At 44.5% G+C, this 27,686-nt stretch overlaps 1 protein-coding gene across 1 annotated transcript in view; it reads right to left on the minus strand.

The window, feature by feature from the left end:
• Positions 1-377: 377 nt before the first annotated feature.
• The window catches only part of pyroxd2 (pyridine nucleotide-disulphide oxidoreductase domain 2), a 61,491-nt gene continuing 34,182 nt past the window's right edge, over positions 378-27,686 (minus strand). Inside the window, exons 7-16 of the mRNA XM_060842499.1 lie at positions 25,824-25,885; positions 23,379-23,476; positions 21,904-22,045; positions 20,951-21,085; positions 17,536-17,608; positions 15,417-15,573; positions 13,245-13,399; positions 6,356-6,462; positions 3,891-4,011; positions 378-1,974 (exon numbers count right to left, since the gene is read on the minus strand). Of these exons, the coding sequence (XP_060698482.1) occupies positions 1,904-1,974; positions 3,891-4,011; positions 6,356-6,462; positions 13,245-13,399; positions 15,417-15,573; positions 17,536-17,608; positions 20,951-21,085; positions 21,904-22,045; positions 23,379-23,476; positions 25,824-25,885 (1,121 nt within the window). The 3' untranslated portion in view covers positions 378-1,903. The remainder of the gene's footprint in view (positions 1,975-3,890; positions 4,012-6,355; positions 6,463-13,244; positions 13,400-15,416; positions 15,574-17,535; positions 17,609-20,950; positions 21,086-21,903; positions 22,046-23,378; positions 23,477-25,823; positions 25,886-27,686) is intronic.

Raw genomic sequence — 27,686 nt, forward strand, 5'->3', positions numbered from 1 at the left:
CCAACCCGTAACCTCCGACCAAATGTTTTACTCCACTCGGGCCCAAAACCAATAACAGGAGAGTTTTAAAGCAGTTTACTTGTGTAGTTTGACCAGACTGCTTCAATCGCTGATGGTCAGGAAGAGACTCATAAAACACTTCTGACATTAAAAGGCCACTATATCAAGACCAGCCAGTTGATGAAAGATCACTTTACTACAAAGGACCATAATTTAAAACCCAAACTGACAAAATGTCAATGGGTTGTTGACTCCTCTAAGATTTTTACTGACACTTGAGACATTCAATGCCCGTTAAATTGTCTTTACTTCATATCTCTGCAGTTTTCTACGCCCAACATTAATCCAAGCAAAGGATATACAGTCCACTTTAGAAGTGGTTTCTCATAGCTTTTAATGACAAATAGGACAAACCTCCATATTGTTTTCTTGCAATCTGCATAAATTATCACATTTAATTCAGAACCTGAAAATTAAAAGGTTTACTTAATGTTTTACTAAACAAAGCAGTATAGCTCTTAGCATCATAGAAGTGGAGAAACAGGCCACTCAGCCCATTATGTACACCCCAGGCATCAAGCATCTGTCTACTCTCATCCCACTTTCCAACACATGGCCCTAGCCTTGTGTGAAAGGGAATTTCAAGTGCCCATCCAAATACTTTTTCAATATCCTGAGAGTTCCTGTCTCTATCGCCCTTTCATGCAGTGAGTTCCAGATACCCATGAACGGCTGAATGAAAACATTCTCCTTTAAATTCCCTCGAAACATCTGTAACTTGCTCCTTCCCTTAAGTCTGAGCCCTTGGTTAACTGACCCTTTTACTAAGAGGAAACGTTTCTCCCTATCTATGCTCCTCATAATTTTATTCATCTCAGTTGAGTTTCCCCTTTAGCCTTCTCTCCTCTAAGTAGAACAACCTCAGCCTTTTCAAAAGCTAACCTGCTCCTGCTCTGGTAATCTCAGTCCCAGTGAATCCATTGCAGTCACATCCTTCCAACAGTGTGGTGAACAGAACTGCAAATGAAACTAAAAACAGAAAGTGCTGGAAATCTCAGGCAGCATCCGTGGAGAGACAGCAAGCTAACGTTTCGTGTTGAGATGACTCTTCATCAGAGCTGCATTGCATACAGTTGAAAAGTGAGGCACAGGAGATGCACAGCAGGTCAGGCAGCATCCGAGGAGCAGGAGAGTCGATGTTTCGGGCCTAAGCCCTTCATCAAGAATGTACTGCATACAGTACCCCAGCTGTGGCCTAACCAGCATTTTACCACAACCAGGAGAAAGGGAGGACTGCAGATGTTGGAGACCGAAACGTTGACTCTCCTGCTCCTCGGATGCTGTCTGACCTGCTGTGCTTTTCCAGCATCACACTTTTACCTTTTATCACAACCATCCTGCTCTTGTACTCAAGCCTCAACAAGTAATGACAAGTATTCTGTATGTTTTTTAACCATTTTACAGAAATCTTCTGTTCACTTCAAGAATCTATGGACTTGCACGCCAGGGTCCCTCTGATTCTTTGTACTTTCTAAGGTCCTTTTGCTCATTGTATACTCCCTCTGTTACACTAGGAGTGATTGGAATCTGGAATGGGCTGCGTAATAAGGTGCTGGATGTGAAATCTATAGCAGCATTCCAAAGATGATTGGATAAATACTTGAAAACGGAAAGTCAGGAATATCGGGAAAGAGCAGGAACTAACTGTCTTAGTCTTTGAAAGGGCCAAGCCTGGTCCAGTGGCCCCTTGGGCTCCTCTATGATGCTACAGGCAGATAGTAATCATTGATGAAGTGCTTTCCCGTTCAGTAATCATTCTAAGCGCTGATCAGGTAGAGAGCTTGAGCATATTCTGTTGTGGAGGTGTATTCGAAGCCAGCAGTCCAGGTGGGAGGGGGGTCCGTTAAACCCGTCTCAAATCAGAAAGGACAACACGTGCTGCATTACGGCCTGCTGATCCCATTACTCCACCTCCTGATGACAGAAACAGGAGACAGTCATTCTTCAGTTGTTAAAGAATCTATTCAACCACGCAAAAATGTCACAGCTAACCTGGTTGCACACAGCTTTCAAACTCCCAATTTCTAACATCCAGGGACACTTCCAACTCTACCATCCCTTCAACTCACCTGCTCAGCTGAGTTGGGAATGTGCAGCTGTTTCCCCACTGTCACTGGGTCAAAATCCTGAAACTCCCTCCCTGACGGTACTTAGCTCTCCTTACAGCTCACGGACTGTAACAGTTCAAGAAGGTAGCTCACCACCAACTTCTCAAGGGCAACTGGTGTTGGCATAAAGGGAGGGCTGCAGATGCTGGAGATCAGAGTCAAAGAGTGTGCTGCTGGAAAAGCACAGCAGGTCAGGCAGCATCCGAGGAGCAGGAGAGTCGACGTTTCGAGCGTAAGCTCTTCATCAGGAACGCTCGATGCGTCGACTCACCTGCTCCTTGGACGCTGCCTGACCTGCTGTGCGTTTCCAGCACCACACGCTTTGGAAATTGGTACTGACCTGGCCAGTGACATCTGCATCCCTGAATGAATAAATTTTAAAAAACACAGAAACCCACCCATAGGCACTTTCCTATCAAGGGTCCTGACAGTTTTTCGTGGAAAGTACCCTGATTGATTTTTCTAACTGTTGGCCATTCCCATTCCACGCAACTTCCCAAACACTTCTCAGTTTAATAAATGTAAATGCTGTGGCTCATATAATATCTGAGACGTTGTTTCCGAATAACTCCAGATACAAACCACTTGTACATATTGAGCCTTCAGGGCTGGCTGTGGTGATGAGTTGAAGGAGATTCTTCAGAAGCTGTTCTATCCCAATTTTAAAAAAAGACTTGCATTTACATAGTGCCTTTCATACCCATTGGACAGTCAATAATGTCTTAAAGCTAATTAAGTGTAGACGATGTTGTAGGAAACATAGCGGCCAATCTAGGCACAGCTAGCTCCAAAAACACAACAATGTGATAAAGAACAAATTACCTATTCTTGAGGGACACCGGGGTAACTAGACTGTCCTTTTTCAAAACAATGCAGTAATATCTTTCATGTTTGCTCAAAGGAGAGAGGGGGCCTTTGTTTATTGTATCAGCACCACCCTACAGTGTGGCACTTCCTTAGTACTACACCAAGCTTGTACCTAAGTCCTGGAGTGGGATTTGAACTGATAACTCTCTGACTCACAGACTACAAGTGTTACCGACTGAACCACAGCATATCCCTAACTAAGCTGCAGAAGCTGGGAGTCTGACACAAAGTGCCATGGATCGGAAATGGTAGGTATCCTTTGCTTTGTCTCTCCCAACAGTATGGCCTAAACCCCGACCCCGCCCCACCCCCACCCACCTCCAGAATTTCCAGCACAACTCATTACTCACTATGCAACCCTTTTGAGTTTGTGGGTGAGTGCAGAGTTGGACCATAAGATATAGGTGCAGAATTAGGCCATTCTGCCCGTTGAGTCCGCTCCACCAGTTAGTCATGGCGCGGCTATGTCTCAACCCCATTCTCCTGTCTTTCCCTGTAACCCTTGATCCCCTGACCGATCAAAATCCTATTTATTTCTGTCTTAAGTACACTGACTGACTTGACCTCTGCAGCAGTGAATTCCACCCTCTGGCTGAAGGAATTCCTCCTCAGCTCAGTTCTCCTTCACTCTGAGGCCGTGCCCTTGGGTCCCAGTCTCTCCGATTATTGGAAACATCTTCTCCACATCCACAGTGTCCAGACCTCTCAGTGTCCTTTAAGTTTCAATCAGATCCTTCTAAACTCCATTGAGTACAGACCCAGAGTCCTCAACTGCTCCCCATATGATAAGTCCTTCCTCACAGGGATCATTCTTATTTTCGTTTCTTTTCGGACACCCATTACTTTGCTTGTTACCTGGGTGAGCTCCACTGCCACACAGGTAAAGGCCTTTAACCGGTGACCTGTAGTTCGAATATGAGGGCAGAGGTCGAGTCAGATACAGCTGATCAAGTGACATTGCTCCATGGAAAATATTCTGCAAGAAAACACCACAATTGGGAATATTTATCCATTTCGGTACCAAATCAGACAGAAGGACAGAGAAATGCTTTCATTGAGAGAGATACAAAAGGGTAACTAACATAGTGAGGGGCATTTCAAGGGACTTGCGTTGCTAGGTTTTTATTGCCATCATCCAACCTGAGACGAGGGGAGAAGTTAAGAAGGAGAATCTTTCACCATAACCTCAGCTGGTGTGGGAATCGAACCCACGCTGTTGGTATCTCTCTGCAGTGCAAGCCACCCTTATAAACCTCCCTGCCCAGAAAGAAAAGCTGATAAAATCACCGAATGAGTCGTACAGATCCAGTACACTTCAAAATAGAGGTCCAGTAAAACCTGTACATTCATTCCCAAGTATCACTGGGTCTTTCCCACTGGGCAGGACATTCTCCAAAGCCTTAAGGTCTTTGTAAAGTACAGTAGCTGGCGTCAGGCACTGTGCTCCAGCAGAAACTGGGGCCTAATCACTGGATTTACTGTAACGGATATCAATGTTTCCGTTTGAAGTGTGAGTTTGGATGTCAATGTGAACAACTGCTGTCTCACATTCAGGATTCCCAATGAAGACTGGGATCTGTAATAAACACAGTGGATATGGTACGTCTTATTGATGTGTCCAGCCACTGATCCCAGCTGGACTCTGGCAATCACCACACACTTAGGAGCAGAAATTGGCCATTCAGCCCATCGAGCCTTCTCTCATTCTGATGGCCCTCAAGCCCCACCTTCCTGCCTTTGCTCCATCACCCTTGATCCCCTGAACTGATTTAAAAATGTTTGGCTCAAACCTGATTAGTCTTAATGACTCAGCCTCTACTGCCCTCTGTGGTAAAAAAATTCCACAGCTCCTCCAACTCCAAGAGAGAAAATCCCTGCTCACTCCTGTCTGAAATGTGTGACCCGTCACTCTGAGATAATGCCCTCTAGTCCTAGCCTCTTCCACAAGGGGAAACAGCCACTCCATATCTACCTTGTCAAGTCCCCTAGGAATCTTGTATGTTTCAACAAAGTCTTCTGTCATTCTTCTAAATCCCAATGAGTATAGGCCCAACCTACTTAATCTCTCCTCATAAGACCGTCCCCACCTAGACTGCCTCTCCTGACAGGTGTCCACAGTACTCCAGCTGTGGTCTGACTAGTGCCACGTATAGTTTTAGTGAAACCTCCCTATCTTTATACTCTGTTCCCTTTGAAATAAAGAGAGAAACTAAAGGAAAACAACGTTGGTCTATTTTTGAGGGTTTGAGGATCAAACCCAGGCAAACATACAGCAGGCGCTGCTGTTTCTTCTGGTGGACAGTGCTACTAAGATAAAGGATTGAGAGGTGGGTCATGGCTATCTTGCTATTGTGAATTTCTGTGTAAAATTATTCCAATGAGTTTTATTTTAATGAAGTCAGTAAAATACTATACATGGGTTCAAATTCCACCACAACTGCAAGAGTGCTTTAAAATTCAATTGATTAAAACACCTGGAACTGAAAGCTAGTCACAGTAATGACGACTATCAAACAATCACTAATTGTTGTAAAAATCCATCTGGTTCACCGATGCCCTTTAGGGAGGGAAATCTGCCGTCCTTACCTGGTCTGGCCTACTAGCAATGTGGTTGACTCTAATTGCCCTCTGCAATGGCCTAGCAAGACACTCAGTTCAAGGGCAGTTAGAGATGGGTAACAATTGCTGGCCTTGCCAGTGAACTCCACATCCCATTCAAAAAATTGTTAAACCTGATAGCCAAAACAGCGGAATGCAAGTCAATCTGTACAGTCTGGTTAGAAATGTGTCTCAGTGCAATGCACAATCACAACTACGGGATGCTGGAGGAATGTTAAAATCCAGAAGGGAAACACAGAGTGAAGGTGGACGATCCCTGGTCTTTATGATTAGATTACTTACAGTGTGGAAACAGGCCCTTCGGCCCAACAAGTCCACACCGACCCGCCGAAGCGCAACCCACCCATACCCCTACATTTACCCCTTACCTAACACTACAGGTAATAGTAATACTACAGGTAATAGGTAATACACCCACACATCTTTGGACTGTAGGAGGAAACCAGAGCACCCGGAGGAAACCCACGCAGACACAGGGAGAATGTGCAAACTCCACACAGTCAGTCGCCTGAGTAGGGAATTGAACCCGGGTCTCAGGCGCTGTGAGGCAGCAGTGCTAACCACTGTGCCACCGTGCCGCCCACTTATGGTTTGAGTGATGAGGCGAATGAAGATCCCCCAGGCACCACAAACTAATCCGTCATTTTCAATCTACAGATTGATCAATTTTCATTGACCAAAGTTACAGGACGAATACCAACCCCTCCAGTTAAGCCAAACACTTTCTCCAGGTCCGGTGGTGCCAGGATGTCACGCCCAACCACGGAGGACTTGAACCCTGGAGCATACTGCTCAATGCAGTCGAACACTGAGGAAAACAAGAGATGACCAGTGGTCATTCATACAGTCAAGAGAAGGGAATTAGGCAGCTCATACTCTTCTATTATCTTTTTTTCCTTCTCCTTCTCCTCCTCTTCTGAAGATACACTCTTTCTAGCAACCTCTCATGATTTATTGTTGTCACATGCATCTACGTACAGTGAAAGGTTTTGTTTTGTGTGCAGTACAGGCAGATCATACCATACAAGGACATACAGGTCATACTGTGCTCAGACAGAGCAAGGCATACCAGGTTACGCTGCGCAGGAGGTGCACAAAGGAAGATCAACATTAGATTTGAAATAGGCCGCTTTTGGAATATTGTGTGCAGTTCTGGCCTCCCTGCTGTAGGGAGAATGTTGTGAAACTTGAGAGGGTTCAGAAAAGATTTACAAGGATGTTGCCAGGGTTGGAGGTTTTGAGCTATAGGGAGAGGCTGAACAGGCTAGGGCCGTTTTCCCTGGAGCATCGGAGGCTGAAGGGTGACCTTATAAAGGTTTATAAAATCATGAAGGGCACGGATAGGGTAAATAGACAACATCTTTCCTCTGGGTTAGTGTGTCCAGAACTAGAGGGCAAAGGTTGAGGGTGAAAGGGGAAAAATTTAAAAGGGACCTAAGGGGCATTTCTTTTCATGCGGAGGGTGCTGTGTATGGAATGAGCTGCCAGAGGAAGTGGTGGGGGCTGGTACAATTATAACATTTAAAAGGTATCTAGATATGTATATAAATAGGAAGGGTTTGGGGAGATATGGGCCAAGTGCTGGCAAGTGGGACTAGAACAGTTTAGGACATCTGGTCAGTATGGACAAGTTGGACCAAAGTGTCTATTTCCATGATGTACACCTCTATGCCCCAAGAGTGGTCCATTCAGCAGCCTAATTCCTGAGAAATGATGATAATTCCACTGGACTAACCTCTCAGAGATCTGGGTTAATACTGTGGGAAGACAGGTTCAAATCCTACCATAGTGGCTAGCTGTGTTTGAACTGAATTTATAATCTGGAATAGGTTAGCGAAGGTTTGACCTTGAAGCTGTTGTCGATTGTTGTAACCTGGTTCACTGATGACCTTTAGGGAAGGAAATTTGCCCAGCTCCACATGATTCCAGACCCACAGCAATGTGATTGGTTGTTAAACTGCATTCTGGAATGGCCCGACACGCACCCAGTTCAAGGACCATCAGGGATGGAGTACAAGTTCTGGCTTTTCCAGTTGTTGTATGAGTTACTTAAATTAAATATACCCCATGTTGTATTGTGCAGGTAAATCAAATTTGCACCACACCAGAGGAAGGGGGTGGGGGGATGGGGGTTTAGACTTAGCCTTCTTCCTCTTTAAAGGTAAAAATTTACAGGACGTGCTAGGCCTGATATGGTAGCCAAAAAATCTATTTCCAGTTTTAACAAGAATTAACTCTTGTATTGAACTAGAAGTAGTGTACTGCATATTAGCAACTAGGTACATTGTTACAGAGATCATGCGGGAGATCAGATACTGGGTCTCTCTCATTGAGCTCCTCAGATATTCTGCCTACAAGCCCATATAACAGCATCATAATCAATGGTGTTCATGGCATTTCTTAGTAATAACCCTTTCAGACCTTTGCACCCATATAAGTAACACCGACATCCCGTGAAAAAATAAAGGCAACAAGTTCAGTTGTAAGAACATTGTATTTTTTAAAGTTTTATGAAGACTTTATATTTAATAATTTTTGTGAAGTTGAGTTTGATGGGCTGTGGATACCCAGATTTTTAAAAAAGCAATCAGTTGAAAGGAAAATGGAAGATTCGCCTTTAAAACAATCCTTGAAGTTGACACATCTTGTGACAAGCCTCTTGTTTACTGCAGGTCTCCTGTACAGGTTTACAATGCTCAGGTTGTGCTATCTGCATTGCAGATTGCTTGGTAGTTGCAGGTGGTGGTGAGGCTGGGGGAAGGAAAGGAGCGAGCTTCCCAGCTTAGCTCTCCTGTTTTTGAGTCCAGTGTGGTAGCTGGAACCCTGACCCACTCTGAACCCCGATTGTGTTCCTGAAGAGGCGCATCTCCAAGAACCCATGACATTGTGTTCCTTGAGCAAGTCGCGTTGGTAAAGATCCCAAAGGCATCTGCTTGTCATAGAGTCATAGAGATGTACAGCATGGAAACATGATTTGGAGATGCCAGTGTTGGACTGGGGTGTACAAAGTTAAAAATCACACAACACCAGGTTATAGTCCAACAGGTTTAACTGGAAGCAAGGTTTAATTGGAACACCTCCCACCTTGTACATGGCAGGTACTCATGTGACTCAGCCAACATTGTCTATCTTATACGTTGCAGGCAAGGATGCCCGAGGTATAGTACATTGGGCAAACCGAGCAAAGGCTACAACAACAGATGAATGGGCACCGCACAACAATCAACAGACAGGGGGGGTTCCCTCCCAGTTGGGGAACACTTCAGTGGTCCAGGACATTCAGCCTTGGACCTTCGGGTGACCATCCTCCAAGGTGGACTTCGGGACAGGCAGCAGAGAAAAGTGGCCGAGCAGAGGCTGATAGCTAAGTTCGGTACCCATAGGGAGGGCCTCAACCGGGACCTTGGGTTCATGTCACAGTACAGGTGATCACCGTTGCACTGTACACACACACACACACACACACACACAGATATTCCTACACACACACACTCTCACATACACACGGACACAGGTACACACAGACGTGCACACAAACACCCACACACACCCTTATAGACACACACACTCCCACGCTCACACATGCATCCCCTCGCAGACTTAAGACACTCTGCAGCCACCACACACACACACACACACACACACTCACACTTTCTCACACTCACAATCCCCACCCCTGAGACAGACAGACACACACAGACAGACAAAGACCCACATGCACACATATATTTTGGGGGGTGAATTTGTATTGCAGAGTTACATTGCACTTTGCTCAAAAACTGCATACATTCATGTAGAACTCTGAGCTCAAAAACTGCAGGAATTTATGTAAAACACTGTTATCTCACTTATTAGATTAGAATCAATCTAAACATCAGGTCATAGACAGAGAACACAGGGGGCTAACATCTTCAACATAATGTCTAGCTATCACCATTGTTAACAGATAACCCGAGAATGCAACTTTAAAAAGAAGGGTTTTGTGATTTACACATGAAAGAAGTGAAGCTATCACTGTATTCTAACAGATGAAAGGCTTAACAATCAATTTTTCAACGTATAATTTCAGTTACATCACACTGTAAATTTTTGCTATAAATTCTGTGTTACGATCGAGCCTTCCACAATCACCTGATGAAGGAGCGTCGCTCCGAAAGCTACTGTGCTTCCAATTAAACCTGTTGGACTATAACCTGGTGTTGTGTGATTTTTTTGCATGGAAGCAGACCTGGAGTGTCGGAGGCTGAGGGATGACCTTATAGAGGTTTACAAAATTATGAGGGGTATGGATAGGGTAAATAGACAAAGTCTTTTCCCTGGGGTCGGGGAGTCCAGAACTAGAGGGCATAGGTTTAGGGTGAGAGGGGAAAGATATAAAAGAGACCTAAGGGGGATCTTTTTCACGCAGAGGGAGGTACGTGTTTGTGTTTGGCAACATCACTGTTTGCACACTATAGCAGTGGACTGATGCCACCTGAACATTCCACACCATTTTGTTTATACTTTCAAGAACTAAAATGCAATGGCTAAAAGTGCTTTAATTTTCCCAAAGTGAATCTCTACAGAGAAATTTACTTTTTCACCTTTACTCAGTGCGTGTTTGATTTAGATTATTTAAATGGGTAAAATTTGTTCTTATTGAATATGTTTTGCTTATAATTAATCAATAATTTTCTGTTCACTTTAAGCAACTTGGTTATTAGATTTTTTAAATTTTAAGACCATAGTAATTGGAGCAGAAATTAGGCCATCGAGTCTGCTCCACCATTCAATCATGGCTGATAGGTTTCTCAACCATATTCTCCCACTTTCTCCCCATTAATAAGACCATAAGCTTAATACAGAGGAAGCATACAATTGGCTAATCGAGAAACAAATTAAAAAACTGAGGATATGCTGTGGGCTGTGGAGTAATGGGAAACTAGGGAAATACATCTCAATAATAACAAAGGAAAACTTATAAATAATTTGAAGCACAAGAGGACACAGGGACCAGCATAGGATTTGTTTTAGATTTGCTGTTGCAAAGAGCCATCAAAATACAGAAGGCTGAATGGTCTCCTATTGTGCCAAGACTGTCATTAACAGAATAACAACCATGACAGCATAAAATATAGGAGCAGTAGTAGGCCATTCAGCCCATTGAGTCTGCTCCACTGTTCAATGAGATTATAGTCGATCTGATAATCCTCACCTCCTCTCTCTTGCCTTTTCACTAAACCTTAATTCCTTTACTGATTAAAAATCTGTCTATCGCAGCCTTCAGTATATTTAATGACCGAACCTCAACAGCCCTCTGCAGTAAAGAACTCCGCTCAGAGAAGAAATTCTTCCTGATCTCTACCTTAAATTTGTTACTAATTATTCTGAGAATATACTCTCTGGTACTAAATTCTCCCATAAAGGGAAACAACCTTTCCTTAACTACCCTGTCATATCCCCCATGAAGCTTGTATGTTTAATAAGGTTACCTGTCATTCTTTTATATTCCAATGGGTACAAGTAGTATTCCCATAACCTCTCCATGTCAGACAATTTTTCCATACCTGATACCATCCAGTGAACTTACCCTGCACTAATTCCAATGCCAGTACAATTTTCCTTAAATGTGGGGATCAAAACCATTCCCAGTATTCTAGCTGGGGTCTGACTAGTGCTTTGTATAGTTTTAGCAAAATCTCCCCACTTTTATATTCGGTTCCCTTTGAAACAAAGGCCAACATTCTATGTACTCTCCCGACTACCTGTGGAATTTTGCTAAAGTTCTTGAGATCCTAATTCAATGTCTATCTGGGGCACCAAACAGCGGTTTATCTGCTATCTTCTGCATCTCACATGGGTAAGAGTTATGAAGCATAATGACCTATTCAACTTGTATCTGTCAAATCCCACCTCGAGGTGTTCAGACATATCAAGGGCTGGTGGGAGCTGGGACTCAGAACTGAGTTTCACAGTAAACTCAAAGTTTCTCAGTTAGACCCAATAAGTCCACTCATCCCCACATACACTCTTCTAGCCCTGAGATAGGATGTTAAGGCAAGCATGTTGGGGACCAACTACAAGTCTTCTAGAATTGGGAGATCAGGGAGTTAAAAACCACAAATATCTCTTTATATGGTTCAACGTTAATTTTAATTTGTTTGCAATTCTGTGATTGTTTGGGATGTTTTGTAACATAAAGGCCCTATGTTGAAGGAAGCTGTTGTTGTTAGTGGAGATGAATCCAATGCAGCTAGCTGAACACAGGGAGGACCTTCAACAGTAGTCTTCCACATTAGAAGGTCATTAGCAGAAAAACATGGCTAAGGCCATCTGCAAGTTCAGGACCTTCTCGTGAATGAGACCCCAGCTAATTCCTGGGGATGTTTCCCACACCCACAGCCCTCAGGGGACTGCAGCAGCACTTTCACTTCCCGTCTGCTGTCATTGGCAACTGAGACAGCTCAACAGGAATATGCAGGTCCAAAAACAGAAATTTCTGGAAAAACTCGGCAGGTCTGGCAGCATATGTGAAGTGAAATCAGAGTTAATGTTTCGGGTCCACTGACCCTTCCTCAGAACTGTTTCCAGGGTTTGGATGAAGGTTCACAGGACAAGAAACCAAATTGCTTAGAGATTTCTTTAATGTAAAAAGTGAAAACATATAGACAGAGAGAAAACTAAGTCAACAGAAACAAAAGAAAATTGTGTTATGTCTCACAGTCAGTTTGCCTTTAAGAGGTATCCTCATGATATCATCTGCTTTCTCTCCACAGATGCTGCCAGACCTGCTGAGTTTTATTTTCCAGCAATTTCTGGGGTTTTTTTTGTGTCTGATTCTTTGTTGTAGGAATGCACTGGTGTCCGGGGGAGAGGGAAAACTCGGAAAACCGGGGAGGAACGACTTCCCTGCCTGTCTTGTGAAGTAGGCACCCTGGGAAGTTTTCACAGAAGATCAGCCACGGCCTGCGGCATCACCCATTAGGGGAGCTACCCAGAATTCCCCAAGAAGGATGTTTCTGGAAAACTTTGAGAGATTGGCTTAGTAGCATCAAAATAATCAGGCCTTGGCAAGTGCAGGAATAATTGTAAACAAGTGCACAGCCAAATCCCTCAGTGCCGTATTTCAATTAAACTTTTGGAAATATAGGAAACCACAGGAGTAGGCTGTTCAGCCCTTTCAGCCTGTTCTCCCATTCATTATCATCCAACTCAATCATCTAACCCAGCTTTCTCCCAAATCCTTTGATCCTGTTAACCTCAAGCGCTACACCCAACTCTTTCTCATAACAATACAATGTTTTGGCCTTGATCACCCTCTGTGATAAGAAATTCCTCAGGCTCATCAATCTCTGGGTGAAGAAATTTCTCCTCATCTCAGTCCTACCCTGTATCCTTAAACTGTGACCCCTGGTTCTGGACTGCCCTGCCTTGGGGAACATCCTTCCTCATCTCCCCCTGATGAGACCTGTTAGAATTTTATTGTTTTTTTGTGGGATTCCTCCTCATGTTTCTGAATTCCAGTGAATATAATCCCAATTGCTGTACTCTCTGAATAAACCCATTGATTCTTAGAGAGCTAGTGACAAGCCATTTTATTGTGTTGCCTACCTCTATCAGCGTAGAGATTCCTCTCCAGTTCATCCCACTCTTTACCTCCTTTGAGATAGTATGGTGTGTATTGGGTAAAGATGGAGATGACATGGCAATTTGGTGGAGCGATAGTAGGATCCAGAATTGAGGGGATAGATAACTCCAACAATGGTCTTATTGGAAGAAGACAAAGAAAAACAGAATTTATATGAATACACTTTCTGACTTCACACATTCTAAGTTACACGTTCTAACAACATTTAATATGTTGGCTTGGTCACTTTTGGAATACTGCGTTGAATTCTGGTCTCCCTGCTATAAGAAGGATATTATGAAACTTGAAAGAGTTCAGAAAAGATTTACAAGAGCATTGCCAGGGTTGAGCTACAGGGAGAGGCTGAATAGGCTGGGGCTGTTTTCTCTGGAGCACTGGAGACTGAGGGATGGCATTATAGAGGTTTCTAAAATCATGAGGGGCATGGATAGGGTGAATAAACAAAGTCTTTTCCCTGGAGTGAGGGAGTCCAAAACTAGAAGGCATAGGTTTAAGGTGAGAGGAGAAAGATTTAACAGGGATCTAAGGGACAACTTTTTCACACAGAGTGTGGTGAGGGTATGGAATGATCTGCCAGAGGAAGTGGTGGAGGCTGGTACAATTACAATATTTAAAAGGCATCTGGATGAGCATATGATTAGGAAGGGTTTACAGGGATGTGGACCAAATACTGGCAAATGGGACTGGATTAGGTTCAGGTATCTGGTCAGTATGGACAAAGGGTCTGTTTCAATGTGTTCACTCCTATAACTCCATGACTCTACCACTCTAAGATTCTATGAGCTCCAGAATTGCGCTTATGCACAAGACAAGCAAATGTAAAGAAAACAAATAATTTCTAAATATAAAGTGAAAACATGCAGTCAGAAAGAAAAATAAGTCAACAGGAAAAAAGACAATTGTGTTATGTCTCACAGTCAGTTTGCCTTTAAGAGGTATCTTCATGAAATCATCACTCTACCATAACATGTGACCTGAGGAGATAAAGGTCTCGGTCTCCATCTTACCAAGGATCACTTAAAGCATGACAACCTGGTTGCAATAAATGTCTGTTGGATTCTATAATACCATGATATCCATGCCCAGGTTTTCATGCTGCAGGGGCATTGCTGCATCAGATAAAAAATAAAACTCCGATAGATAACTAAACACAATGGGGAGAGAAAGGTAGAAAAAGAAAGAAAAAAAACATTTGTTTTTGACCTTAGGATGTCCCAAAGTATCAGGATCTACAGTGAGAGCCTGCTATAAAGTGGTCCATGGATTCTTGAAGCTGCATTATAAGTAAGACCACATTACTTCCGAGCTAGTAATCTATAGTCAGGCTCAATTCCACTAGGGGCTGTGGCCAATACTACGTATTGATCATGACAGTCTCCAGTCCCCACACTCCATGACAAATGAATGAAGCAGGTGCTTTGCAAAATCAATCAAGTAATCAAATGACTGCTTTTAAATTTCTTTTATCTATAGTTGGGAGGAGGGATGAAGAGAGAGTGACATGGAGAGAGGCAGAGAGATGGAGAGAGATAGAGGGAGAGAGGTAGACAGAAAGAGAGAGAGCTAGATAGAGATATGGACAGGAGAGAGAGAGCTGGATAGAGATGGGGACAGATAGAGAGAGAGCTGGATAGAGATAGGGACAGGAGAGAGAGAGCTGGGTAGAGATAGGGACAGGTAGAGAGAGATATAGAGAAAGAGTGAGGTAGAGAGTTAGAGGGGAAGAGGGAGACAGGAAGAGAGAAAGATAGAGAGACAGACAGACAGAGAGAAAGGTAAAGCGATAAAGGGAAAGAGGTAGACAAAAAGAGAGAGATATAAAGATAGAGAGAGTGGTAGCTGCTGCATTTGCAGAGAGAAAACCTTGATGCTGAGACAATTTGTACCAAGTTTCACACCACAGCAGACCATGATCTACTGGATACCCAGTGTACTACTGAGGAGCCCCCACTGTACTTGTAGGCAAGTAAAGAAGCCAGTTTGTACACAGCAAGAGTTCACAAAATGCACCAAAGTAAACAAGCAGCTCATGTGTTTTCTAGAAGTGACGGCTGAGGGATAAATGCTGAGCAGGATAACGGGAATCTCCTCCTCTCCCCTTCCCTCCCCAGCAGAACAAATTCCTCAGATTGTACCTGGTGGATGGAAGGCCCCGGCAGGCTTCCTCATAAGCCTCTTTGATACAGGCCATGTCCTCACAGTTCAAATGAATGGTACCAGCGATACGCTGAGAAGGAGGTATCCCATCATTGGTGGGCACAGCCAGGAAGTTTGGTAAGCGATCCACAGCAACTGGTAAATAGCAAAACAAACAATGTTTTACCTATTGGTTTAGATTTAGTATGCAAATTTAGGGTATTATGACCTACTTAGGGACCTCCTCAGTTCTCATTGTCATTTCCAGATCCCTCAAAGCCCTCATTTCCTCCCCTTTCTCTATAACCTACTCTGGCACCAGATCTCTGCTCCTCTCTCGTACAATCTGGTTTTAATTCCTCAAATCTCAGAGACTTTGCCTTTAACTGCCCTGTTTGGCACAAACTGTGGGATGTGTATTTTTTTAAAATAGGGTACCTATTCTAAGTATAGGTTTCTGAGTTAGTAACAGGTGGATTTTGAATGATTTCAGAATCCCAACAATACAGATAGATGCTATTCGGCCCATCAGGTCCACACTGACCCACTGAAGGACATCCCACCCAGAACCACCCTCTATCCTATCCCTGTATTTCCCATGGCTAACCCACCTATCCTGCTCATCCCTGGACACTATGGACAAGTTAACATGGCCAATCCACCCAACGTGCACATCTTTAGATTGTGGGAGGAAACTGGAGCGCCCGGGGGAAAACCACGCAGACACGGGGAGAATGTGCAAACTCCACACAGACAGTCACCTGAGGCTGGAATTGAACTTGGGTTCCTGGCACTGTGCCACCTAATAATCTTGACCATGTGAACATGAGAAGATTGTTTCCTCTCTGCATCCGTCCAGAATGAGAAGGCCTGGTTTTAAAATGCGGGGTGGGATGGAGATAAGGCGATTCTTGTTCCTCTCAGATATCTGTGCAGCTTTGGAGTTCAATCATGGAAGGTGACGGAGACCCCTGTATTGAATATTTTTAAGATGGCGGTAGATAGGTTTTCATCAAGCAGGGAAGCAAAGTTTATCGGGGGTAGATGGGAATGTGGAATTCCAAACAGATCAGCCATGATCTTAATGAATGGTGGAGCAATTTTGACTGTATTTTGTATGGGTTCGTAACTTTCCTGTTGAAGCAACTTGTGATGTTTACTATATCAAAGCTGCTATATGAATGAAAGTTTTTGTTGTCGCTAATGTCCCCACTTCTTATTCTAGTTGTGAATATCAAAGGGTTTCCAATTGTTGGTGGGGATCGAGTATTCCTGGTCCTGCATTGGGGTGGGCGATTGCTCTTTTTCTGGTCGTTGGTGCAAAGTTCAAATCCAGGTCAAAGCAATGCAGTGAACCGAATGGTGTCAGGGCTTAAATTCGGTAGCAAGGTTCCAGAGAATGGCTTGCATTCCTTTTGAGTTTACAAATGCAGGGTCATTCGATTGATTGAAGGGATCTGACAAGAGTGAATCCAGAGGTGATCAACAGAAGGATCTTACAGAAGGACAGAAAAGGCTCAAGAGATCAACCCCTTCGGGGGAATCTGGTGCAACACAGGAAGGCACAACCTTACAGCTGGAGCTAAGCTGTTCAGTGGAGAGATCAGGAGACACTTTCTCTCACATAAAAGCAGGATAGTGGAAGTGAGGAGCTCACCTAAACTATCTCAGGGTGAAGGCGTGATTATAACTGAGCCCAGCAGACATCTTCCAGATTCCCCAGGGTAGGGGAGTCCAAAACTGGAGGGGGTTAGGTTTAAGGTGAGAGGGGATAGATTTAAAAGGGACCCGAGGGGCAACATTTTAACACAGAGGGTGGTGCGTGTATGGAATGAGCTGGCAGAGATGGGTACAATGACAGCATTTAAAAGATATTTGGATGGTACATGGATAGGAAAGTGGGGAGTGGAGCTAATTACAGGCAAATGGGACTCGTACAGATTAGGAAACCTGGTAGGCATCAACGATATAGGCCGAAAGGTCTGTTTCCGTGCTGTATGACTCTATGAGCGCCCATCATCAAGGACCATGATTGGTCCAGCATAGGAACATGTCATCCAGCTGGTAGTACTCACTTCATTCAAATCCATCTCACCCTCTCACCAAGGCTATACGTACCATTGAGCTTTGTAACAGGAGAAGTGTAGTCAATGGATGAAACTTCCTTAATAAATTCTTCAGACAGTGATTCCTAGAACAAGCAGAATTTCCCATTAAAGACTCACATTTACACCTTATCTTTCATCTCTGTTTGACATACAATGTTGTAAATGTAAAGTCCTCAAGTAGCACTGGGATAATGTGATATTCTTTGATCTATGAACATTGGTCAGGACACTAGGGACAACTGTTAGTTTGTCATTGGGATATGGGCCAGAATTTATTGCCCATCCCTGATTACCCAGAGAGCCATGGTGAATAGTCAACCATACTGCTCTGGGTCTGGAACACATGTAGGCCAGATTGGATAAGGATGGCAGATTTCCTTCCCAAAATGGCATGAGTGGGCCAGATGGGTGTGTGCTACATTTGACAGTGCTTCTAATGTCACCAGTAGGCTAGCTTTTTATCCCCAATTTTTAATGAATTGATTTTCACCAGCGGCCACAAATTGAAACCTACATCCGCAAATCATCAGGCTACGTTTCTGGATTTTACCAGTCCAATAACATTACTACAACACCATTGGCTATCTGCTTCTGTGTCATGGGATCATTTATGATGGGGCCCCATCAATACTGGAACCAGGAATGTCAGCCTGGAGTTACACTCAAAACATCCGCAGTGAGGCTGGAACCTACAAAACTTTTGACTCTGAGACGTGGCTGTGCCACAGCTGGTAATTAAAATTTGACAAGAAAGCCATCTGAGTAGATTACCCACATGTGCATAAAGCTAACATGGCAAACTGCCTCTGGAAAAACTGTCTGATATCCATTCTCATTGTCTCAGTGAACTTATCATTCAGGCAAACTAGTCTGTCTTAGCTAAGCAGTAGCACATTTATCTTTAATCACATTGATTGCCAGCACAGTTAACAGTTTCTGTGGACACTCACTGTCAGCTTCTTATTGAGATCCCGGACCAACCAACCCAACCACCCCGTGGCTCAACACTTTAACTCTCCCTCCCACTCCACCGAGGACATGCAGGTCCTTGGACTCCTCCACCGGCAGAACATAACAACACGACGGCTGGAGGAGGAGCGCCTCATCTTCCGCCTGGGAACCCTCCAACCACAAGGGATGAACTCAGATTTCTCCAGTTTCCTCATTTCCCCTCCCCCCACCTTGTCTCAGTCAGTTCCCTCAACTCAGCACCGCCCTCCTAACCTGCAATCTTCTTCCTGACCTCTCCGCCCCCACCCCACTCTGGGCTATCACCCTTACCTTGACCTCCTTCCACCTATCCCACCTCCATCGCCCCTCCCCCAAGTCCCTCCTCCCTACCTTTTATCTTAGCCTGCTTGGCACACTCTCCTCATTCCTGATGAAGGGCTCTGGCCCGAAATGTCGAATTTCCTATTCCTTGGATGCTGCCTAACCTGCTGTGCTTTAACCAGCAACACATTTTCAGTTCTTATTGAGATCAGTTGAGCGACTGATACCGAGTGGGGGAGGATATCCACACAATGTATTCAGCAGACAATGGGTTCCATTTTGACCAAAGCAGTGGAGGTTTATTATATAGGTGCAATGTAAGTAGCTGATGAGTACTAAGGTTCACAATTGTGATACATCAGGCTGAAACGTATATATCACTCTTGCAGCTACATGCTACTGGCAATGAGAACGATTGTTGAACCACTGGCTGGAGCACACTACACATTCTGAGAGAACAAGTTCATTCCTCTCAGGAACAATCCTTTATATCCTGACCTTATTTGTGGATAAAAAGTGAGGTCTGCAGATGCTGGAGATCACAGTTGAAAATGTGTTGCTGGTTAAAGCACAGCAGGTTAGGCAGCATCCAAGGAACTCTATCAGGTACTAAGTGCCTCATACAGCAACACCCAGATTCCAAAGTTCCCAGTTTGAAATTAGACAGGGTTGACGGTGACAGCTTAAGCCGAACTTCCTACATTAAGGTACAACCCAGCAGCTAAAGACCCTCTGAATACTTTGAGTAATTAGCATTTGAACTTGATGTTTTCCTAGACTCAACTCACCCTCCCCCACCCCGCCATGCAATGATCCTGAATCCACTGAATTCAATTCTGGTGTTCACCCACACACACGGATGGTCTTCCACACTGCTAAATATCATCTCTTAGTGTGGAACTGAATCCTAAAGTTCAGCAAGGTCCTAGCTGTGACTCTGCATCAATGCCAAGCTAATCACAGCCAGGGCTTCAATAGTTTTTCACAGGATATGGGCATCACTGGCTAAACCAACATTCATTAGCTATTCCTCATTACCCATGAGAAGGTAGAGGCTGCTGCCTACATGCTACAGGTATATCCACAATGCTGTTTGGGAGGAATTTCCAGCATTTAGACCCAATGACACTGAAGGAACAGTGATATATTCTCAAATCAAATGGTGTGTGGCTTGGAGGGGAACTTGCAGACGGTAGTGTTCCCAGGGATCTGTTGTTCTTGTCTTTCTAGATGGAGGTGTTTGTGAGTTTGGAAGGTGCTGTCTGAGGACCTTTAGTGAATTTCTGCAGTGCATCTTGTTAATAGTGCACATTGCTGCAACGTAGCATCAATGGTGGAGGGCGTGGATGTTTGTGAATGTGGTGCCAATCAAATGGCTGCTTTGTCCTGAATGGTGTCAAGCTTCTTGAGTGTTGTTGGGGCTGCACCCATCCAGGCAGGTGGGGAGTATACAATCACACTCCTGACGTATGCCTTGTAGATGGTGGACAGGCTTTGGGGAGTTGGGAGGCGAGTTACTCACTGCAGGATACCTAGCCTCCAATCTGCTCTTGTAGCCCTTGTAGTTATATGGCCAAACTAGTTCAGTTTCTGGTCAACGGAGTGCCCCAGGACAGTGATAGTGGGGTAATTCAGTAATGGGAACACCAATGGTTGTGAAGAGGCGATGGTCATTACTTGACACTCAATGGTGGTAGAAGTGATTCATGACAATTAAACCTAACGCTCATGGGTGAAGGACTGTTCACAGGGTGTGGGTATCACTGGCAATGGCCAGCATTTATACCCATCCCTAAATTGCCTTGAGGAGCTGTTGCTAAGCTGGCATCTCCAATCACTGCAGCCACTGGGGTGAAGGTGCAACCCATGGTGAGGATTTTGACCCAGTGACAACGAGGGGATATCAAGGCGTGCCCAAGCTGGGACAAGGTGCACAGCCTGGAGGGGAACTCGGATGCCAAAGGGACTCCATTAACTGCTGACAGGGAGCAGTCATGGAATGGGGGTGGTAGATAATGGTTGTTGGACCCATCACTATCTGCCAACCTTCACTGTCTGAAAAAGGACGACTTGAGTGACATTATCTGGGTGCGAGCCGTAGTGAATATAAAAGGTATGGAAAAGGAATCAAATAGAGACATGATCCAATGCACCTTTGGCGTCAGCTGGAGGAAGGTCACATGAGCCGTGGCATTGGATAGAACCACTTTGCTCCTTATCTCAGTTCCATCTTGCAGCACAACTCCCTGTGCTTTCCCACTACTGTCCACAAGAATGGAATCCACTACCTGTTCAACAGAGAGAGAGAGAACTACATTAACTTTCACTGACAATGTTAAAGGCATGAACAGTGTTTAATTTCATATTTATCAAGGTCCTGTGAGCTTAGCAGTAAATCGCTCTATAAAACCACCAGAATGGCTGTAAATGTGATACTGGTGTGACTCTAGGCTAAGCAATTTGGATACATTATTGAAACAGACTGAAGGGAACTTTAGGAGAAAGTGAGGACTGCAGATGCTGGAGATCCGAGTCGAGAGGATGGTGCTGGAAAAGTACAGCAGGTCAGGCAGCATTCGAGGAGCAGGAGAATCGATGTTTCAAGCATAAGCCCTTCATCAAGAATGAGGCTGTTGAGAGAGGAGGAGAAGTTCTTCCAGGCAGACGTCCTTGGAAGAGGCATCGCAGTAGGGTTAAAATCAACTGGGAGAAAGTGAGGACTGCAGATGCTGGAGATCAGAGTCGAGAGTGTGGTGCTGGAAAAGCACAGCAGGTCAGGCCGCATCACACTCTCAACTGTGAAGGGAATTTTACCTCAAGCCTGGCCACGGCATAATACAGGGTTAAAGCACCATGACGGGGTGAAAAAGCAAAATGGGTTTAATTCTCCACATTAATGCTCCGCAGTAGACACATGAGACCATTTAATAGAAAGACTTTCCCTTTGTGCACACTGATATTGTTGCTAACTATCCTAAATTTGTACTCTCTGGTTGCTGGCCCTCCTGACAAAGAGATCAGCTTCTCCTTGTTTATTCAGTTTGTAACCTCCTTATAAAGCAAATTAAAATGGAACGGGTCAGATGAGGGTATCTGGAGCACGTACCTTCTCTGTAAAGATTGAGGCTCCATGACCCGCAGCCACGTTGGCGATGATTTTGGAAAGTGCACCCATTCCACCTTCCACATAACCCCAAGCCCCTTTAATCCCCTCCAGCTCCCCCATCACGTGATGAAGCAGTACATACCTAAAATGAGCAAGAAAACAGTTGAGGGGCTTTTGGAACACAAATTATCCATGTGGTACTTGACAAGTTTAATTTGCTCTGTACATGGAATTACTAAAGTTGGGGCAAGTCTTCAGACTCCTGAAACACTCTGCCACCTAATGGCCAGCGTCTGCCACTGCACCATGACGACAGGAATCCTAACACTGAATGGGAAAGGTTGACACAGCAATTTACAATATTGTCACAAAAGTATGTTTTATTTTCCTGGGACTTGTGCAATGGTGGCAAGATCAGCATTTATTACCCATTCCTAACTGCCTCAAGAGGGAGAGAATTCCAGGCTTTCGACCCAGTGACAGTGATATACTTCCAAGTTAGGATGATGAGTGGCTCAGACGGGAACTTGTTGGGGGTGGCATGACCAAACGTTAGGCTGCCAGGAAATGAAGTTTGTCACATTTGTGCAACAGTTTTTTTTTTAATTCATTCACAGGATGTGGGCATCACTGGCTTGACCAGCATTTATTGCCCATCCCTGCTCAGAGGGCAGTTAAGAGTCAACCACATTAGATTAGATTGCCTACAGAATGGAAACAGGCCCTTTGGCCCAACAAGCCCACACTGACCTTTTAAAGAGTAACCCAACCAATGCATTCCCCTACCCTACATTTACCCCAGATTAATGCACCTAACACTATGGCCAATTCACCTGACCCGCACATCTTTGAATTGGGGAGGAAATCCACACAGACATGGGGAGAACCTGCAAACTCCACACATACAGTTGCCCGAGGCTGGAATCAAACCCAGGTCCCTGGCATTGTGCTAACCACTGAGCCACCGTGCTGCCCCATTGCTGTGGGTCTGGAGTAACGTGTAGGCCAGACCAGGTGAGGATAGCAGATTCCTTCCCTTGTGAACATTAGTGACCCAATGAGCTTTTCCAATAATTGGCAATGGATTCATTGTCATCATTAGACTCTTAGTATCTGAGATTTTAAAAACTGAATTCAAATTCCACCATGGCAGGATTCAAACCTGGTCCCCAGACAGTTTATAGATTAACAGTTCATTGATAATACCACTAGGCCATTTCCTCCCCTTTGTAAGGTAGCAGATGCTGCACTGGGTTAATTAAATTAATATTCAGAAAAGTTTATATTAAAAACTGAAGAGAATCAGAGGTTATTGAGCAAAGTTGGAAGAATAAATATCAGATACAAATTGTCCATGATTTAATTGAAAAGAATGTCTGAAACCTCTTTCTCTTACTATTTTAATAAATAACTTTAACGCAAAAATTCAAGATAAATTTACTTGAAACAAACAAAAGATCTGATGGTTTTCCTACCCACTGCCTGCAGCCTGCGGACTTATCATTGCACCAATAATTCCATCAGTAGCCAGAGTCGCTTTCAGGGGCTCTGATTCAAACCAGTGATTTAGAATCTGCCAAAAAATAAAATAAGGACAGCAAGTTGGCAAAGCGTAGCTATCAGAGGATAATGTCAGAACTGATGCTACTGTAAATATCCCACATGAAGTGAAATAGAGATTTAGTCACTGTCCGGCAATGCATTTCTCAAAGGACAGACTTCCACATTGGACAGATACCTGCAAGGAAACACTGTCAGTAACAAGGCTGCAAGGCAACTCCCATTTCATCAGGAAAGCCTCATCATCGTCAGTCTGTTTCTCACACAAAGACGGGGTACAGAATACTTACCCAGGACAAGTGGGGAGTTGTGGGAGAGTCTGGCAAGGACCAGGGGGCAGGCAAGGCCAGAGATATCCTCGTGAAGTTCGGAGGGACGTTCCTGCTCTTCGGACTCCCCCCTCCACCCCCGCCGCTACAAAACAGGAATGTTTCTCTCTACTTCCCGACAGCTGCTGACCACTTTATAACCCACGCTGTCCTCCTGTAATCTGCGACCTGTGGGTGAGGAGGACAGGCTCAGAGTGGGTAAGCAGTTTGTTCAGTTTCAGTGTCCATCCACCCAGTTTCCATCATGGCTTCGAGAGAGGAATCGCCCAAACGCCATGCTCTTGTTCCTCAGCCACTTTGTGTTTTCGCCAAATTTTTATTGTTTTTTTTAATCAATGGGGTGTGGATATCACTGGCTCGGCCAGTATTTATTGCCCATCCCTAAGTTAAGAGTCAACCACATTGTTGTGGGTGTGGAGTCACATGTAGGCCAGACCAGGTAAGGATGGCAGTTTCCTTCCCTAAAGGACATTAGACAAATGGGGACAATAGATTTTTTGTAGATTATTGTAATGGGTTGCGTGCAATAAAATAAGGCACCATTGTCCGAGAGGGAGGTGACTGGTGGTGATTTAATCTGCGGGTCACCACTTCTCAGGCAAGGGGAGAGGTTGAGAAGGAGGGACGTTCCTGGTGATTCCAGCCAGGGTGAGAATTGAACCCATGCTGATGGCATCACTCTACATTTCGAACAAGCCCCCAGCAAGCTAACCAGGCCCCTAATGGGAAATAAGATTAGATATTGCTGAAAAGACTCAGCAGGTCTGGCAGCATCTGTGGAGTGAAACAGAGAACTAACAATAACTCCGATTTCTCTCCACAGTTGTTGCCAGACCTGCTGAGTCTTCCCAGCAATTCCTGATCTTGTTTCTGATTTCCAGCCTCGCAGTTCTTTGGGTTTTTTTTTGTTTAGTTACCCCCTGTGGGATACGTGTGATGCCAGCAAGTCTGGCATCCCCATCCTTAATGCCCATTGAACAAAGTGTCCTGCAAGAGCTATTTCAGAATCAACCCCATTGCAGTGGGTCTGGAGTCACATGTAGGCCAGGCTGGGTGAAGATGGCAGATTTTCTTCACTAAAAGGGCACTGAGGCATAGAGTCCTACAGCACGGAAACAGACTCTTCAGTCCAACTCATCCAAGTCAACAAGGTTTACCAAATTAGCCCATATCCCTCTAAACCTTTCCTATTCATGTACCTGTTCAGATGTCTTCTAAATGCTTTAACTATACCTGCCTCTAATACCTCCTCTGGCAACTCATTCTATACACATTCCATACCTCCCTCTGCATGAAAAAGTTGCCCTGTAGGTCCCTTTTAAATCTTTCCCCTTTCATTGTAAACCTATGCCCTCTGGTTTTCGAATCCCCAATCCTAGGAAAACAACCTTGGCTATTTGCCTTATCCCTGTCCCTCATGATTTATAAACCTCTACAAGGTCACTCCTCAGCCTCCAACGCTCCAGGGAGAAAAGTCCCATCCCTCTCCTTATAATTCAGACCTCCGGTCCTGACAAACATTCTTGGAAATGTTTTTTCTGCACCCTTTCCAGTTTAACAGCATCAAGGTTAACAAGATGACGATAACTGTATGCAGGATTCTGAAAGGACCCTTGCCAATATCTTGTACAGCTGTAACATGATGAGTCAACTCCTGTCCTCAATGCTCTGACAACAAATTCTGGAGATCACAGTGGGGACAGGCAGTATCCATGGAGAGAGAGCAAGCTAACGTTTCGAGTTCAGATGATTCTTCATCAGAACTGAACTCTTGATGTTTTTATTAAACCCAACAATTGGCAATGACCGCCATTAGGCCATTTTAAATTCCAGACTTTATTGAGGTTGGATTTCCTCATTTGCCATTTGATGTTCCCAGAATGTTAGCCAGATTCCTAACTCGGTGACATTGCTCCTGCACCACGGCCTCTGCCAAGCGCGGAATCCCTGAGGCTGGGATCAGAAATGTTAGGGTCAATACACAGTGTGACCATACAACAGCAGTTTCCAAAATGGAATTTCTGTGCTTACTTTGGATATTGGGGCCGTCAATAGTTCGTAGAACTGTGGAATACGTCTCCCTAGTTTAAGACCTGTGAGGAGAAGAAGGAAAATGGTGAATAGGAGTGAACATGAGAACTAGGAATAGGAGTCAGCCCCTTGAGCCTTGCCATCGGGCAATAAGACCATGACTGATCCTTGACCTTGACTTCACTCTCCTCAATGTTGAAAGATCAAGTGATTTCCATGTTCAACCACTGAGCATCCACAGCTCAGGGGTAGAGGATTCTAGAATCCCTACAGTGTGGAAACAGGCCCTTCGGCCCAACAAAGAAGAGTAACCCACCCAGACCCTTTCCCCTACCCAATATTTACCCCTGACGAATGCACCTAATCTAAATGTCCTTGAACACTATGTGACAATGTAGCACGGCCAATTTACATTTTTGGACTGCACGAGGAAACCCGCACAGACACGGGGAGAATGTGCAAACTCCACACAGACAGTCACCCGAGGCTGGGATCCCGGCACTGGGAGGTAGCAGTGCTAACCACTGAGCCACCATGCTGCTTTTTCTTAAATTCATCCAACCCTTCCTACTCCTTGCAATTTCCTCCATTCAACCTGAAAGCTTATAACTGAGTAAAGAAGTAGCTCCTCATCTCATTCCTAACTGGCTGGCCTCTTCACCCAAGGTTATGGGACTGTGTTCCAGGGGAAACAGCCTCACAATTGGCAATGTTGAAAATGGTGGTCGCTTTACGAATGGACCACGACATGCTGCAGATGTAGCAGAGAGTAGCTGATGCTCACTGGGATAATTAAAGACTGGTTTTCTCCAGGAATGGGAATGGTCAGGAATGATTCAGAGCAAACTGGAGTTTGTATTGAACTGTGAAATACAAATAAACAGTTATGGAAGACAGACTGACTCCTACGTCTGAAAGTGGATCTCTTGACATTTATTATTAATATGGTCTTTGTCAAAGCCATTCAGCAACTTGGAAGTATCAAGCATACTCATTCTTCTAAAAGCCAGGGAGCCTTTTACTACAATTTTCCTCGTGGATGGCCATTCAGAACCTTTCAATCAATTTAACAAACCTCCATTGCACAAACGACTTAAGCCCTGGCTCACAGTGTCAGGGACTCAGGCTCAATTATACCCTTAGGTGACTGTCTGTGTGGAGTTTGCATGTTCTCTTTGTGCTTGCATGGGTTTCCTCCGGGTGCTCCGGTTTCCTCCCACAGTCCAAAGATGTGTAGATTAGGTGGGTTGGCCGTGCTAAATTGCCCATACTGTCCACGGATGAGCAGGTTAGGTGGATTAGCTGTGGTAAAATGGAGGTGTGTGGTTCTGGTTGGGATGGTTTTCAGAGGGTTAGTGCAGACTCAATGGGCCAAATGGCCTCAATCTGCATTGGAGGGATTCTATGTTGGAAGGGTTTAATAATAGGGGAAAATTCCACCTCAGTGCGGAAAGCATCATTTGGGTGAGAGTCATGAAATGAAGGAGAGTGAATGGTACTTGAGGCACAGTGGTAATGTCTTTACCTCTAAGTCAGGAGGTGCAGGCTCAAGTCCCACCTACTTCAAAGGTGTACATTAACATCTCTCAACAGGTTGATTAGAAAATATCAACTTATGGAGCATCAGATGTGGCGTATTTGGAGTGAGATGACTGATCCCCCAAACAAACATAACCATCTTCATTAGTACTAAGTATGACTCTAACAGCCAAGCACTGCAGGAGCTCTTCTGGTGCAATGGTAGTGTCTCTACCTGCAAGCCAGGTGACTCTGGTTCAAGCCCCACTTCCTTCAGCGGTGCGTTCTAATATCTCTGAACAGATTGATTTAAAAGATATCTAACACAGGGGATATATCTTTTTA

Source organism: Hemiscyllium ocellatum, chromosome 22, assembly GCF_020745735.1.
Source record: "Hemiscyllium ocellatum isolate sHemOce1 chromosome 22, sHemOce1.pat.X.cur, whole genome shotgun sequence".
Classification (NCBI taxonomy): Eukaryota; Metazoa; Chordata; class Chondrichthyes; order Orectolobiformes; family Hemiscylliidae; genus Hemiscyllium; species Hemiscyllium ocellatum.